At 35.9% G+C, this 14,906-nt stretch overlaps 2 protein-coding genes across 3 annotated transcripts; both read right to left on the bottom strand.

Annotated features, from left to right (window-relative positions):
• Positions 1-1,044: 1,044 nt before the first annotated feature.
• LOC130711792 (S-type anion channel SLAH4-like) lies at positions 1,045-4,456 on the bottom strand. Of its 2 annotated transcripts, XR_009010778.1 has the most exons (5): positions 3,554-4,456; positions 2,789-3,116; positions 1,983-2,291; positions 1,359-1,491; positions 1,045-1,273 (listed from the first exon to the last, which is right to left on the bottom strand). XR_009010778.1 is itself a non-coding variant. In XM_057561532.1 (2 exons), exons 1-2 carry the CDS (start codon positions 4,415-4,417, stop codon positions 2,862-2,864), a joined length of 1,119 nt encoding a protein of 372 aa, XP_057417515.1. In that variant the 5' UTR covers positions 4,418-4,456; the 3' UTR covers positions 2,652-2,861. The 2 variants fall into 2 exon arrangements, 1 of the variants encoding a protein (XP_057417515.1); XM_057561532.1 differs by lacking the exons at positions 1,045-1,273; positions 1,359-1,491; positions 1,983-2,291 and having other exon boundaries at positions 2,652-3,116.
• Positions 4,457-8,267: 3,811 nt separating this feature from the next.
• LOC130713755 (aspartic proteinase) lies at positions 8,268-13,221 on the bottom strand. The gene is made up of 14 exons (XM_057563550.1): positions 13,065-13,221; positions 12,185-12,559; positions 12,017-12,077; positions 11,418-11,512; positions 11,191-11,303; positions 10,810-10,978; positions 10,695-10,734; positions 10,508-10,572; positions 9,907-10,020; positions 9,701-9,765; positions 9,429-9,588; positions 9,220-9,339; positions 8,659-8,747; positions 8,268-8,525 (listed from the first exon to the last, which is right to left on the bottom strand). Exons 2-14 carry the CDS (start codon positions 12,551-12,553, stop codon positions 8,441-8,443), a joined length of 1,545 nt encoding a protein of 514 aa, XP_057419533.1. The 5' UTR covers positions 12,554-12,559; positions 13,065-13,221; the 3' UTR covers positions 8,268-8,440.
• Positions 13,222-14,906: the final 1,685 nt, after the last annotated feature.

Below are 14,906 nucleotides of genomic sequence, written 5' to 3'. Positions count from 1 at the left end.
GACTATAAAAAACTAAAACTACAACGTTCAGTTGCTCCGTGACAACACTTTAAACTTTTGATGAATTCGCTATTTTCTCTTTATTGTCTTGCACAATAAAACATAAAACCATCAGAGAATTTCTCAGCAACAGATCAGAACTCATCTCTTCAAAATTAGAAATAAAGAGGCTATAGAATAAAAATAAAGGGGCCAAGAGAGAAAAAAACAATATCAAGCTTTAAATTCATGCTATTTTATTGGTAGACCATAACTAAACAATAATATAGAGACTATGTAATAGATGTAAGCAATCAATAGCTGTCCACGACTCAGAAAGAAAGAAGTGATAGGTTAGTATAAAATATAGAAATAGGAGTTATTTTTCCACTAACTTGCAATCTGTTTCAAAGACTACTCTCATAAAACACAACTCTTTTGACATCCCCCTTACCTATAGTAAAGAAAAAGTCTGCTATAGCTAAAACTACTCTCATGACTCAGTTGGTGAAGTAGATGATTGTTCAAATATTGTTGCTGTAGCTAAAACTACTTCACCAAGAGACGGTCATAGAGTGATTGCTCACTCTCCACAAAGGCTTCAAAATCTTCTACCTTCACCAAGGGAACAATCCATTTGAAACAAAGATAAATTCAAGGCTAGCTCATACAATGAAGAGTTAGAAGCCAGAAGATACAGAATAGAAGCATCCCCTACTCCAATCCCCTTTTTCTTTTCTCTTGATAAGTTCATGTGCCCATGTACCAATACTCCTCAAGAACAGAGAAATTGAAGTAGCACAAAATTGTAAGAACCTATGCTTGAAGCTAAAGAGAGTTTCAAAAGAAGATAAGCCCTCTTACACCCCTAGACATTTCTCTATAATGTCTAAAACATTTGTAATTATTTGAAGCAAATAGAAACAGACTTTTGCATCATAAGAAAATTGTATTACTAACATGTAAGTGAATCTGCCAATGCTATACCATGCCAATGTTAAACATTCCCTATATATTTCTATGTCCCAGCTTTGAAATTAAGTAATTTAACTAAAGCCTTTCAAATCATTGAATTGGTTTCCTTCAGGTTATATTCACAATCATTTTCTTCCAAAGATGTTGTGAGTATGAGTTTACATAAATACATGCACCAGTTATAAGAAATCTTCTGGGATAACATATATACATATAGAAGGAAATCAAGGGAGAGAAGGACTGAGAGAGGGCTTTGCAACTTTGAGCTCCCCTCAATCATCCTTAAGCGTCTGCATTGAAAAACAATACCTGCCAAGGACTTGCCATTGAAAAACATATATAGCTTTAGAACAAAACCAAAATTTTAGAAATAATAGTAAATCTTCAAAATACAGAAACCTAACCTGCAAGGACTTGCCATGTATCACAGACTTCCACATTTTTTGAACAGTTCTCTTCCTGCATTGAGTCATACCAATCCACACTAAATCTCCAAAGACCAACATGAAACTCAGTTTCTCTGCAATTCTGTCCCAGCTGTAAAAGACATACAAAGAAAAGGTTAGAACAATTAAACATATGGTTTGAGTTGTACTACTGTGACTTGAACTGCTAAGTTACTAACACACACCAGATAGAAATGCTAAATTACTAACTAACACACACAATGGAAATGGTGCTGGAGTGAGGGTTGTGTGAGAATTTATAGGCAAGGGGATCTGATAAAAAATTCAAAGGAGAATAGGTTGTGCAATCCACCTATAACCCTAGACCTAAAAACCTAATCCCAACTTCAAATCAGAGTGGAAATGACAGATGCATATCAGAATGGAAATAACAGATGCATGAGTAACTAATGAACCCAATCTAACCATAGGTAATGGTTGCAAAGCAAGTACCAAATCCCTCAATCTAATCAAAACTATCAGATAAAAAATTCAAATAAAGGACGAAATCAGGAAGAAACGTAAGAGATGTGCTAAGCTACAGTGAGTTCAAGATCAATGGAGAACTGTTCCGAAGCTTACCCACGAAATGGTTGAAGGGTTGACGTGAAAGCCATCACCGGAGAAGCCATGAGAAGAAGCCGCAGATCGTGGAAAGCAGATCTTCTGGTCAGGGTGACGTCGATCTTGGCTGGAACGCGTGATATATGTGACGTTGGTACTGCCGTAGAAGAGACAAATCAAAGAAAAGTTATGCACGAATGGAGGCGGAAGAGAAACGGAAGATGATGAATGGTACGATGGAGTGGGTAGAAGGGGAGAGCAAACACGTGATTGCCAGCTTAGGGTTCATGAGAACAGAGATGAATGGAGAACGACGTCGTTCTGGCCCTATCGATCAAGGAAAAAAAAGTAAGTAAAAGCAGGACACGTGTCGATGTGTAATTGGCGGTTATTTAGCTACAGTTGTGGAAGATTAAGAAGTAGTAGATGCAGACATTCAATATACATTTTTTTTTCTCCATCTCTTTTCTCTTATGCATCCATTATATATCAAATCATTTATTTCTTTCACTTTTATTTCTCCATATCAATTGGATGTGTGCACTGTGTGGAACTGTGGATGTCTATCAATAATTTCAAGGCATGTTGGTCATCCTCCTCCTCATTTCTTTTGCCTAGACAATTATTTTACCATTTTTCTTTATGACAAACATTAGTGTTTGATAGTTTCAAAAGAAACCATTAGTGTTTGATTAGTACCATAAAAATGTGTTTATTTATCATTATCCTTCTACCTAATGTTCTTCTTTCATGAAGAAGATATTGTAAAGAAGAATAAAGGGTATAATTCAGACAAGTTGGTGTACTTTCATTCGCTTCCTTACATGGGAAACAAGAGTATTTGCTCTTAGCTCTGCAGTTTATCGGTATAATTCCAGTTTTTGGGTTAAAGAGACTTCATTTAGAGTTACTAATAGGAGCTTTTTTTAGCAGCAGCCTCTCAATTTTGAGCACAGAGATGAGCATCAGAGAAATGAAAACCAGCACCGAGACAACACATATCACCAGCATTAACGCAGAGGCCATGCTACCTTCCACTTCTTGAGAATATTCAGCACAAGCTAGACCAAGGAAGGTTAAAGGGAATGAGCACACCCACCAAGTGACTGTTAATTTTCTCATAGATTTCTTGAAGAAGTTTGGTCTGCAAGCCTGCATTAAAAAAAGGTAATTTACTCTTACAATGAAAAGGGATAAAAAAAGGAGAATGATTGTTAGATGTCTGCAGTGCACACACTCCCTAGACACCTAGATTGAAAAAAGAAAATAAGATAGAGAAATAATAGATATGATACATGATGAAGAGATAGATGAAAAGAAAAATTAGGTGTCCCTTTTTAGCCGTCTGAGTCTGAACTTCTCAGACGTATTTTAAATTGTAATAAGTAACTTGAAACAGTAACTCGGAATGTAAGCCGTTCGAGTAAAATTGGATGGCTAAAAATACTTGAATAGGTGAATGCAGGATTATTCTCCTGATAGTCAGGAATTGAAATCAAGAGGTGACTGCACTGTTTGGATATCTAAGTATCAAATAAAATGATCAACTGTGGAGCTTGAATCAAAGAAGCAGTTAGTTAGGGACCTACCTGAGACATGAAAAGGAACAATGACAGAAAGAACAGCATCCTTGATGGGATGAGAAAACCACCTGTGATGGATTTCCAAGCCAAACTTGCAATGCTTGGTGCAGCAAAAAACAAGAAGTAAGCTGGCCTCAGCACTGTGGGAAACTGGTTGCTACTTGTCAAACGTTGATACAGTGTCACAAACAGAATCAAATAATGAACCATTCCAAGTGAGAACATTGAAATCCCACACTCTTTCCAACCAATTTCTGTTATCACTTGAGCCGCCACCAAGTTCCCTATAACTGAAACATGGCTCACAGGGTTAGCAACCACTGACAGAAACCTCTTTTCTGTTGTGAACCATTGTCCATAGAGTTTGACATCAAGCAGCAATATTGCAAATGAAAAGGCCAAGCAGAGAAATTGGTAGTGAAAAGTTCTGGGAACAATCATTGGTGCTGATTGAAGCATGAGAAGCCATGAAATCCAAGGAGCATACATGTAGTTCACTCCAATACAGTGTGAAAACTCCTCCTTCACCATATCAAAGTGGAAGATGCATTTGAGCATGTAAAGAAAAGACAGAGTAGTTGCAATGAGCACTGAAAGAGACCATAGTAGTAGAAATGCAACATGTGGCATCAAATTAAAACTTTGCCATAGAGTTTGTGAGTCCTTGTTACGTTCACTCAAACTCTTCCACAGCAAAGCTTGTGCACCAAATGAAAGACTAATGAAAAAGTAGCCAGCATGGATCTTGGTTAAGATTGGTGAATGTGATGGGTGTGACTGGTGGTTGTTTGCACTAGTATTGTTCATAGAATTAGCACATACCACAACCTCAATTGATGGCTTGCTCTCAGCTTCACCCATCTTAATCATAGTTGTAAAGCTATTCGTAAAAATGATGTTTAGTTCTCTCATTTTGTCCTGATATTTATAGTGCTAGCCAACATTGATTTCAAAATGGGGAAACAGTTCCGTAAAGTGAATTAACTTTTGAAGTGAGCAAATAAAGATATATTTGCTCTTAAATTTTAGTAAATGAAAATCAAGGGTGCATGTAAATGATAAGTTGTTCACTGCTTTAGAATAGCATCCTCCTTTTTTGGGACATGTGGATAGACATCAAGTTGATTAATAATTTAGCAGGAAATTGCTTTTTTTCTTCTAAGATACACATTCTTTACCGGAGGTAATTATGTTCGAGCCAAGAATATCAATATCCTGATAGATCTATCTCTCGTAAAATGTTATGTTTTCCATACACAACTTCAAAACGAAACATTGTTTAAGGGGGGAAGCAAGCATGTACCGTTAGTCCGTTACTCGCTATTGGTGCATAAATTTTAAGAGCTGTCATTATGCCTCATGCTTCCTCCATATCAGGATGAGAATACACACAAGATACAAATAGCCATGGAAAACACATTGAGGATTCAGGTTATTGATTTCAATGGCTGAAGTACGTGACTTGATAGGAAAATATTAGAGACACTAAAAAGGAATCTGCCTCCTGCAAAAGATATTCTTCATAACCAAATAAAATAAAGTTGTTCATCATTATGCATAGCTTTTAATGTGTTTTTTTATTTCAGTTACAGTCACTTTTTTTTAGAAACAAACCTTTATTTTTATATAAAAGAACTATCATCATACAGTGCAGAGCAGTTAACAATAATACTAAGCAATGTAACCAACTTAAACATTGACACCAAATACAATAAGCAGTTGAGAATTCTGTTACAGTCACTTAAAAACACTTTTATTTAAATTCATTAATGTGAAATATAAACTTCCCTTAAAAGTGCTTTAGAGTCTTGCACTGTAATTGATTATGGCTCCTGTAGAGAACACATAGCCGAAATGGGGCTTATAAGCTGCACAAAATATATCGCATAAATTATCATTAATGATGTGTTGGAGTGTTGATATTGAGTTATTGACATATGATACTTGTATAATACTAGTACACTACTCATCAAGTGTTTTATTAAAAATATATTATTGGTTAGGTCACTTGACAAGTGTGGGAAAAGAACACGGCATCATAGACAAATAAAATGGAACACAATCACAAACACAATATTATACGGAAGAGAAAAACCAGTATCTAAACGACAACCAGACGATAATGCAATGTGAAAATTATCAACTAACATAGATTTCACTCTTAATTTATAATTATCTCATCATTTTGGTACACTCATTATCCAAAGCAGATATGTAAACTATTTCTCACAATATTCTTAGAAAGAGCATAAGAGAAACAAAAAACACAAATATAAGTGTTTCTGGTCCTGGTGCATCTTTAAATAAAGAACTTAAATTAATATATAGCATTATTCATCTTTCTTTACCATGCTAGACAACGAGATACTTCTCAAAGAATTTCTTTGACCTATTTCTTCATTTAACGATCTTGATGTGAACTTGTTTCATTATTACAATCAAACGCAACAAGTAATGACACTAGATATTTAACCAACACTCTAAAATCTAATAAGGCATGACATTTATATGACACATTCTCCATTAAAATGTTCATTATGTTTCCAACTCAATTTAAAAATTTTTTTTTGATAAGCCATAAGAAATATATTGAATAGAAGTACAAGGGGTACTTCAACCCAATACAAAGAGAAAGAAGAAGATAGAAAGAGACAAGCTACAAGCTAACTTGAGCAAGATTAACCTAGGACTCCAACTCAATTTAAATCATGTAAAGAAAGATTAACCTAGGACTCCAACTCATTTATTGAAAAATATTGTTTTTTCCTACATTCATCTTTAAACCTAATTAGACAATGGGTGCGGTGATCCAGGAAATCCATGGTTCGTAGTTGTCTGAGGGTGCTCTAAGCTTAGGCCACGGGAGTGCTTGCCTAGCTGAAATGCTGGATGTGGAGCTTGTCCTGCAACTTGCTTGAGATCTTTGGCCATCGTGATACTCTATGTTTCTCTTATTGTGATAATGTGGTATAGTCCTTCAAAAGAATGTGGATGTGTCTTTGTTTTGGGCAAGCGATACTATTGCTAGAACTAGATCCATTCTTTCATGGGATTGAAAGTCATTATTAACTATGTGCCGAGAGAGAAGAACAATATAATACTGCAGATTGCCTAACTTGACGGGTGTCTTGGGATGGTGCTTAACGTACTGTTTGGAGACTTTCACCCTCTTTTATTATATATGGAGTTGTTATGTCTTGATACTTTGATGTAGCTGTTTGTTTTTGTTTGTTAGTTTTCCTCTGGTAAAAAGAAATCCAACACAATGTGTATGTATAAAGGTGTATCAAGTAAGATCATGAGATGTGAGAGGAGCTAATAATATTGAACATAAAACCTTGAGTAGGTGGTTAAGATTAAGTGATTAACAACACTTGTACCTCAAGTAATATTTTATATTCTAAAAATTACACATGTTGGTGTGCCCGTGTTTCTATTTGTGCTTCATAGTCAAAATATGTACTATAGCACTAAATAGAAATAAATATTCATTTTTTTATTTTTGTTAAAGGTGTATGGAATAAAACTCAAAAGATTGACAAACGGCACTTACAACATGCGAGAATGAATCTCTATGAGCTACCATAATGCACATAATCATAAGAAAATAAAGAGCAAGTAACAAGATGTTATAATGGCTTGGTGTGATCTTAATTAGTGGCGTACGTAGAGTCTGAAATCATATCAATTCAGTACATTGGTCGAGATCTTTGAATGGTTTCTGACGTGTAATTTCTTCAAGTGGGCAAGGCAGTTTACTCGGAATAAATAATTTGATAACACCAAATATTGCATGCCAATTTGAGAGAGATATATAACTGAAAAATATAAATTGATGGACTCAAAGTTTAGTGGGTAAGAAAAAGCAATGATGTTGAGGCAAGTGCTCCTCTTGTCTTTCTTTTTCCTTTTCAACGTGTTACGTGCAGTTGCCTGAGAAATGATAAGATTTTTTCTGCTTTAACTAATTTTGGGAGATTTTGGAGGTGGATTCCACTTAATTAATTGCCAACCAAATGGAATGCATGGCTTATGAGGAAAATTCATCTTATCCTTTCAAGCCCCCAAGTGACACTTAACAATTTGACCTTGCCAAATGAAACTAATAAACTCAATTGGTGAACTGAATAAGCTGTGTTCTTTCGTTAACCCAAAACATTGCTTTTACATATTTGCTTTCATGTTGATTGTCAATATATTGACAGGAAAGTAGGTTAAATTACAAAAGTCGAAAGAAAATGTCTAAGTTTACCAATTTATTAAGATGAAGAATGATTATTGCTTATATAAGCTCACTATGAATGCATTTGATGCACATTAAGACATGATAGATAATACGAACAAGTGTGAGTAATTTAATCATAGCACAACTTTTAATTTCATCTATTGTTTGGTTATCAATTTACAAAACAATTTTGAAAGTGCTGGAGGGGATGCACTAAGTACGGGCCCAATTAGGTTTAGGAGTTGATTTACAAGGTGGAATCTCAGCAAATTAATAAATATTTATAATTTTGGATGATATCATACAAAACAACAAATATTTATATTATCTTTCCTTTCATCTTTTATTTTCAAATATATACTAAAACCTTTGCTTATCATAACCTTTATTTATCTTCAACGGGTATTGTTGTCCATTTTTGATAACTACTAGTTCCAAGTTGCAGAAGAACAAATGAAACTAGAACTCGTGGTTAAAAAAGGGACAAAGTTAGGATGAGTATAAAGCTCATGGTCAAGTTTTGTTCATTCATGAGGGAGAGACATCCAAGGTGTTACTATATACAAGCCCTGAACTTTAGGTCTATTATATGAATTGCAAGGGTATGTAAACAGTAAACTAAAAGCAAATAAAGTTGATCACTATATTCTGAGACACAAGACCATTCCCTATGCTGCTTTAGCAAATCCAACTCTCGATTTACCAAAATCAAAGACTGTGTGATAACGCCCCATGAACACATCTCCAAGGATCCTGCATTTATTTAATCAGGAGAGAATCAAATAAGATGCATCAGAATCTAAAAGACAAACAGGTAATGAAAGTTAAGAGGCAAATGCCATAGTGTACATGTCTAAAGGTAATTAATTAAAGAAATTGAATGTACCAGAGAGGTCCACGTGGAGGAGGAATATCCATAGCAGTAAAGCCGCTAATGCACTGAGCCGCAGGACCTTCTCCCACTTTGAGTATGTACTGAACAAAACAAAAACAAAATTGAATGAAAACAAGGCATAAAATTAAAAACTATACAACTGCACACTGCTACTATATAATATCATGACTTTTAGTAGCAAAACTCACTGACATTTTGTGTATGTTAGCTTCCTGCTCTACCTTCTTTTTCAAATCTTTCAATGATAGAAGGTATAAAACAACTTTGTAAAGCAACAATATTGAATGTTCTAGTGTCAATTACAAATCATGTTGTTTAGCTCAGGGTTTCATTAGATAAAGTTAAATGGAATTACTTGCGTTTGGGAAGACACTAGAAAGCTTTTTTTCGGCTGATGTAAACAGCTTTATCTCCTAGTGTTGTTCGTTTTCTATAAGCTATGATTCCTTTTCCTCTTCATGATTTTATCTTATTTTCATAAAATTAAATACAAATAGTGGTCAGCCACTACCAAAAAGAAGCCACTACACAAGCAACCAATCAGGTTCATACCTCCTCTGGACCAAGATCAAAAGTTCTTCCACCAATTGTCAAGGAAATGACAGGCAGAGAAGAGATACTCCCACAGTCAACAGCTGATTCTCCCATTGGACTAGGCATTTTATCACAAAGCTGCAATATGACCAATCACCACCATGAAGCTTACAATCAACAGGTGCAACAAAGGTACTCAAATAGAAAAATAAAGACAGCCCACTCACGTTATTGATATAGCTTAGTATCTGATCTCGTGTCTGATTTTGGCCCAGCTGATTCTGCATCCAAACAACCGCCATCTCACAAGCAGAACAACCAGCACCATGAAGACCACGGCCAGACGATTTTCTATCATTCTCATCCACTACGCTCTCGATACCCCCACTAACAATGAAAAGTGAAAGACATCAAAATAGCAATCACAGTACACCTACAAAATATATTATAGTATCAAATTACCAAAGACCCAAAGGGTGAAAATATCATGGAGCCTTACTTAACACCATGAGTCCCATCAAAAGTGCACAATCCAATTTGGGAGCAGACCTTCTTGGGCTCTGCCTGCAGGAGTAAAGTAAAAAACATAAGAAAGTGGTGCTTATTGATCAAACCTTTCTAACATGCCACAAATGACCCCAGGTAAGAAACTAATCCAACCAAAATATGCCAAGAACTAATCAACAAAATACAAATGGTGCTCACATCAGCCAAAAGCAGGTCAATGATTGTCTGTCCATACTCCGCAACAATGGCTTTGCATTCTGTGCTTACAACTCCAGATGCTCCAATTGCATGGTTTATCATGGTAATCACAGTCTGCAAGAACAAACCACATGCAATGTTAGTAATAAGCACGTCAGAGGCATTTGTTACTCATTAGACCTTCTTTCATTCAGGTAATAATATAAACTGCAATCACAATTGTCAATTTCTAAAGGCCCCACAATTGATGTTGAAGAAATTGATCATGAACTGACCAAGAGACAATGTCTCATGGGAGAGAAGCAATCAAATGCTGCATTAGTATAGCCATGTTCAAACAGAACACTAGTAAAAAAAGAACGGAGCCATAATTGATATCTATAAATTGGATGTGTTTAACAACCCAACTTTCAGAGTCTCAATAAGCAATTTACTTGTTTATTATTTTAATTTACATTTCAATCACCCACCCTTTTCATTTCTCCTGTTCATTTCAGGTGACAGTTGATATCCATCAGTGCCAAATCTACCATCTTTAAAACTCCACAGTCGAAAAGAAAAGAAAAATATCAATTTATATCTACAAGAAATTTGTTCATACCGTTGGACCTGTCAATAAAGAAGTTCCTGAGTCCGCAATGGCTGAACATCCATCAGCGCAATATCCTGAATGAGAATAAGGGCAGGTCAGTCCGATGAAATAAAAGCTACAGCCCATTTGTGAAAATGCTATCATATATTATAGGAGAGTAAACTGAAAATTTTGGTAATACATCTTCTACACATACCAGTTGATTTACCGTCAATGAGTACATCTCCCATGTCAAACTGAAAACAAAAAACAAGAAAAAAGGTAAGTAAAATAACATTGATAAGTATTACAAATGAAATTTAATGATTAACCTGCCAATATCCTTTTCTTGTCACAGGCACGTAAGTGTGATTTCCCTTGTAGTGGGCAGGATCAACACCACCAAAAACAATCTCACCGCCTTCCTCTTCCTCTGGTTTACGGTTGAGCCAAAACGAAAATACAGGCTCCTTGATAAGACCTTGTTCAACCATATTGTACCTGTGACACACAACATGTTATAATGACACGGGGATTCAGTAAACTTTTGACAACATAAAAAAAGGGCAGGCTGCAGCTTCTGCTATGCAGTATGCACAAGGTCCAGGGTTGAACGCACTATGTGGGTCAATGATAGACAGCCATACTTTAGCATATACAAGATTGATTCAATTATCAAATTGATGAGTCAAAATTTAAAGGTAAACAAATACCACACTGGAACAGCATTTCCAACTGATATCTCTTTAAATCCAAGCCCAAGTATACCATCGAACTTGGCCACCAAAAATGTAACACTAGGCTCCTTAGTTGCTTCAATAAATTCCTGACAGTGGTAAAAAAAGTACTCCATGAATTATTAATCAATATACTATGAAAGAAGCCATCTTGCACTTTCCTCTACTCTACTGGCATAAAATAGATTGATGATGAGCATTACCTGGTTCTTTACAACTATGTCACCAACTTTAACGCTGTCATAACTAAAGAAACCAGAAATTGCTCCAGTACCATATTGAATTGCAGCAGCAGTCCCTAAATAACATTAAACAAAATCTTGTATTATAAAAAAAAGACAGTATTCCTCCTACAGGTGCAAAAAGTGATGCAAAATAGAAGAACATATAAACCAACATGAATCGTAAGTGAAGATATGCCAAACCAAATTACAATATGCCAGAAGCTAGTAATTTCCAACAATGTTATTGCCAATAACCACAGGGTGGATGGTAAAATTTCAAACTTTAGCTCCTCAATAGGGTAAAAGTCTTGATTTTAACCACATCACAAGTCAATCTTTAGGAAAGGACTAAATATTTGTTCCTATTTATACACTACAGAGGTAAAAAAAAACAAGACTTCCAACTACTCTCATAAATAATAGAACATTATGTAGACACACAAGTCTCAGAAGTGTCAAGCAACCAAATATCCCAAAAGCTTTAGCTGTTGGGTAAGAGCCACATGAGTGATTTTACATTATATTCAAACACATAGTTAGCTCTAATGCCTCATAAGAAAATTACTAGGAAGACAAACCATTTTTCTTATAAGTACTTGATCTGCTGGACTTGTACTTGGCATGGAAGTAGCATGCAACCTGCAATAAGATGCAAAATGACATGAATAAATAATGCGAGAAAGTAAGATATCCATAACTCATCATAATACATAGATGAATGCAGGATTAAACTAAAAGCTTCTTACCGAGAAGGTACATTTAGATGATGGAACCCACAAGTTCGAGCTTCCGGTGTCGAAAATAACAGTGAATTTCTGAGGAGAGGTTCCAATGGATATTTCACCATAATACTGAGCATCCAAGTAATTCTTCAAGGCAACAATATCAGTTTCCTCAGTGTCAACAAAGTTGTTTTGGAGGTGATACTTTCTAATGGAAGCTCTAAAAGACTCAGATTCCTTGGTTCCAATTCTACCAGCAAGCCTGTTGTTTCTGTCCAGTTTAATCTTTTTCAGTCCAATCCTGTGCAGCCCATCATCATTGGGTGCACATGACACCACAGAAAGCAACAACAGGGTTGACACAAACAAACATAGCAACTTGTTTCTTCCCATGTTTTCCTGTTCACCCAAATTAAAAATAAAATTAACACAACAAATTTAGTAATTAACCTAATTAAGCAAGTGAAAAATGAAAATGGTATGTAGTATAATGTTTAGGGGAAAATGCATGTGACATGACATTCCAAATTGCATGATCTCTATTCCATCAAACCAATGCTAACAAAAAATATTGAGAAATTAATAAAAATTAAAATCGGTAAAAATAAAATCCACAGAAGCTAGATCATAGAGATCAATGAAGTGATTAAAATGATCTAAATTCGCAAAGAGAAACAGAATTTGAGAAGCGATTAAATTAATAATTGAATAAACTATAGTATTATAGAGAGAGAGAATCTGCGCATAAAACAAAAACAAGAGACAGATTAAAAAAATGGTAACGCAGTGTATAGAGTCAGTGAAAGTGTGATTGCATGTGATGTGCACAAAACAGGTAGAATGTGTCAAATTAATTGATTTGAAGAGCGAAAATGAAGAAGAAGAAGAAGAAGAAGAAGATTACCAGAGTAAGGAAACGAGATTCGCAGAAGAGAAGAGAGGAAATGGGAATTGATCGAAAAGCAAAAAACAAACACTGTCACACTACACACTCTTTCATTCAACTTTTATTCCTTTCTTTGCGCCTCAGAATAACGCAAACTCAATTCGAAATAAATAAAATAATAAAAGAAAAGAATACGAGGCGGTGTGATATTTCAAGATCTCAACCGTCGATTTCTGCGAGATCTTAGCCGTGGATTTGAATGAATAGACCCACACGCGCCCACGTATTCATGGATCGCGATGGGTTCGTTAGTTACGTGGCGGTGCGGTTTTGTAATTTTGCAACACAACTATATGCCATCTTTCTCAAATTTATGAGGGTGTATATTACGGAAAAATTTAATCTACACAAATAAAAACTTGTGTATGGTTGCACATAGGCTTTTTGACCCACAATTATAGGTTTTTTTATTTTTTTAAAAAATCAAATAAAAAACATAATATATCTTAATTATTTTTAATTAATCCTTAATCTTATCATCTTCCACTCAACCACCCCAGCACCATCACCACTCTCTTCTTCTCACCACCACCACCACTCAACCACCCCACCACCACCTCCACACCCATCTTAACCCAGAACCACCCCCACCAGCAAACCACAACCCATCCCCACCGCCAACATCCCACTAGTGAAGAGGGCCACTTGAGATCTGGGTTTCTCCAAAGGCAATGGTGTTGTTGACCTCGATTTGAAAAGATCCAAATCTACTTCTATTTTTTTAGCAAACAGATGATCTACACTCTGTAAAGAAACCTCATTTCCATTTCTTGTGCTATTTGTTCTATTTTGTCCTTATTTCTTTGCTTTCATTTCACACACAAAAGACAAGTAACGGAGCTTGCAATGCGTGCAGAGTGTCACTATTAAATAAACATAAACCCCCACTCTGCATTTCGCAACAATTCCAATTCCTTTTCCCCTGTTATTCCCTTTCACGAGATCTCTGTGCCACCACCGTCGCTAGCATCATCATCCCTTCTTCAATGTCTCCCTCAACCTTCTTCTAACTCGCTAGCTAGCTCTACAGATGAGTCAACTCGGTCTCATATTGCAGATGAGTCAATTTCTGGGTATGTTTTGGGTTTCACAGTTTTGTGTTCCTGGGTTGGGGTTGGATATCAATTTATGGGTGAGGGTGGGGTGGGTTGCGATTGGGTTTCTTGGGAGAGGGTGGGGGTGGGTTGCTATGGTGGTTGGAGGAGGTGAGTGGTTGCCGGAGACAGGAGGAGAAGGTGGACGGTGGCTGGGTGGGAGGGGTGGAGAAGGAGGACCTGAGGAATTGGGGGAAGATGATGATGAACAACCAATTTTAATTTAACATTAATTTCCCTAATTATACCATAATATATTAAATATTTATATTTTTGAAAAATAGGAATTACCTGCAAAACCTGCTACTGCAGGTCAAAAAGCCCTTGTGCAACCTTACACAAGCCATCATTTGTGTATGCTAAATTTCTCCGTATATTACTGTATTTTCTTTTCTTAATATTTTAAAATTGAAAAAAATTGTTATGAAAAATTATGATGATTATGTTTTCAATAAAATGTATGATATAAAATGGAATAAAACTTCATTCATGTAACCTCATGACGGATGGACTTAGAGTTTGGATGATGTTCTTGGTTGTGAGTAGGGGTGGAAATAGGTCAGGCGGCTCGTCAGGAGCCTATGGCTCGGCTCGTTTGAGGCTCGGCCCAGCTTGGCTCGTTTACTAAAAAAACCAGGCTTAGGCTTTTTAAAAGGCTTGTTTAACTAAAAAGGCCAAGCTCAAACAATTTAAAAAGCCTATTTGG

The sequence above is a fragment of the Lotus japonicus genome, chromosome 4 (assembly GCF_012489685.1).
Source record: "Lotus japonicus ecotype B-129 chromosome 4, LjGifu_v1.2".
Lineage (NCBI taxonomy): Eukaryota > Viridiplantae > Streptophyta > Magnoliopsida > Fabales > Fabaceae > Lotus > Lotus japonicus.
The sequence above is the reverse complement of the archived record's forward strand: the minus strand, read 5'-3'. Positions and strand labels throughout refer to the sequence as shown.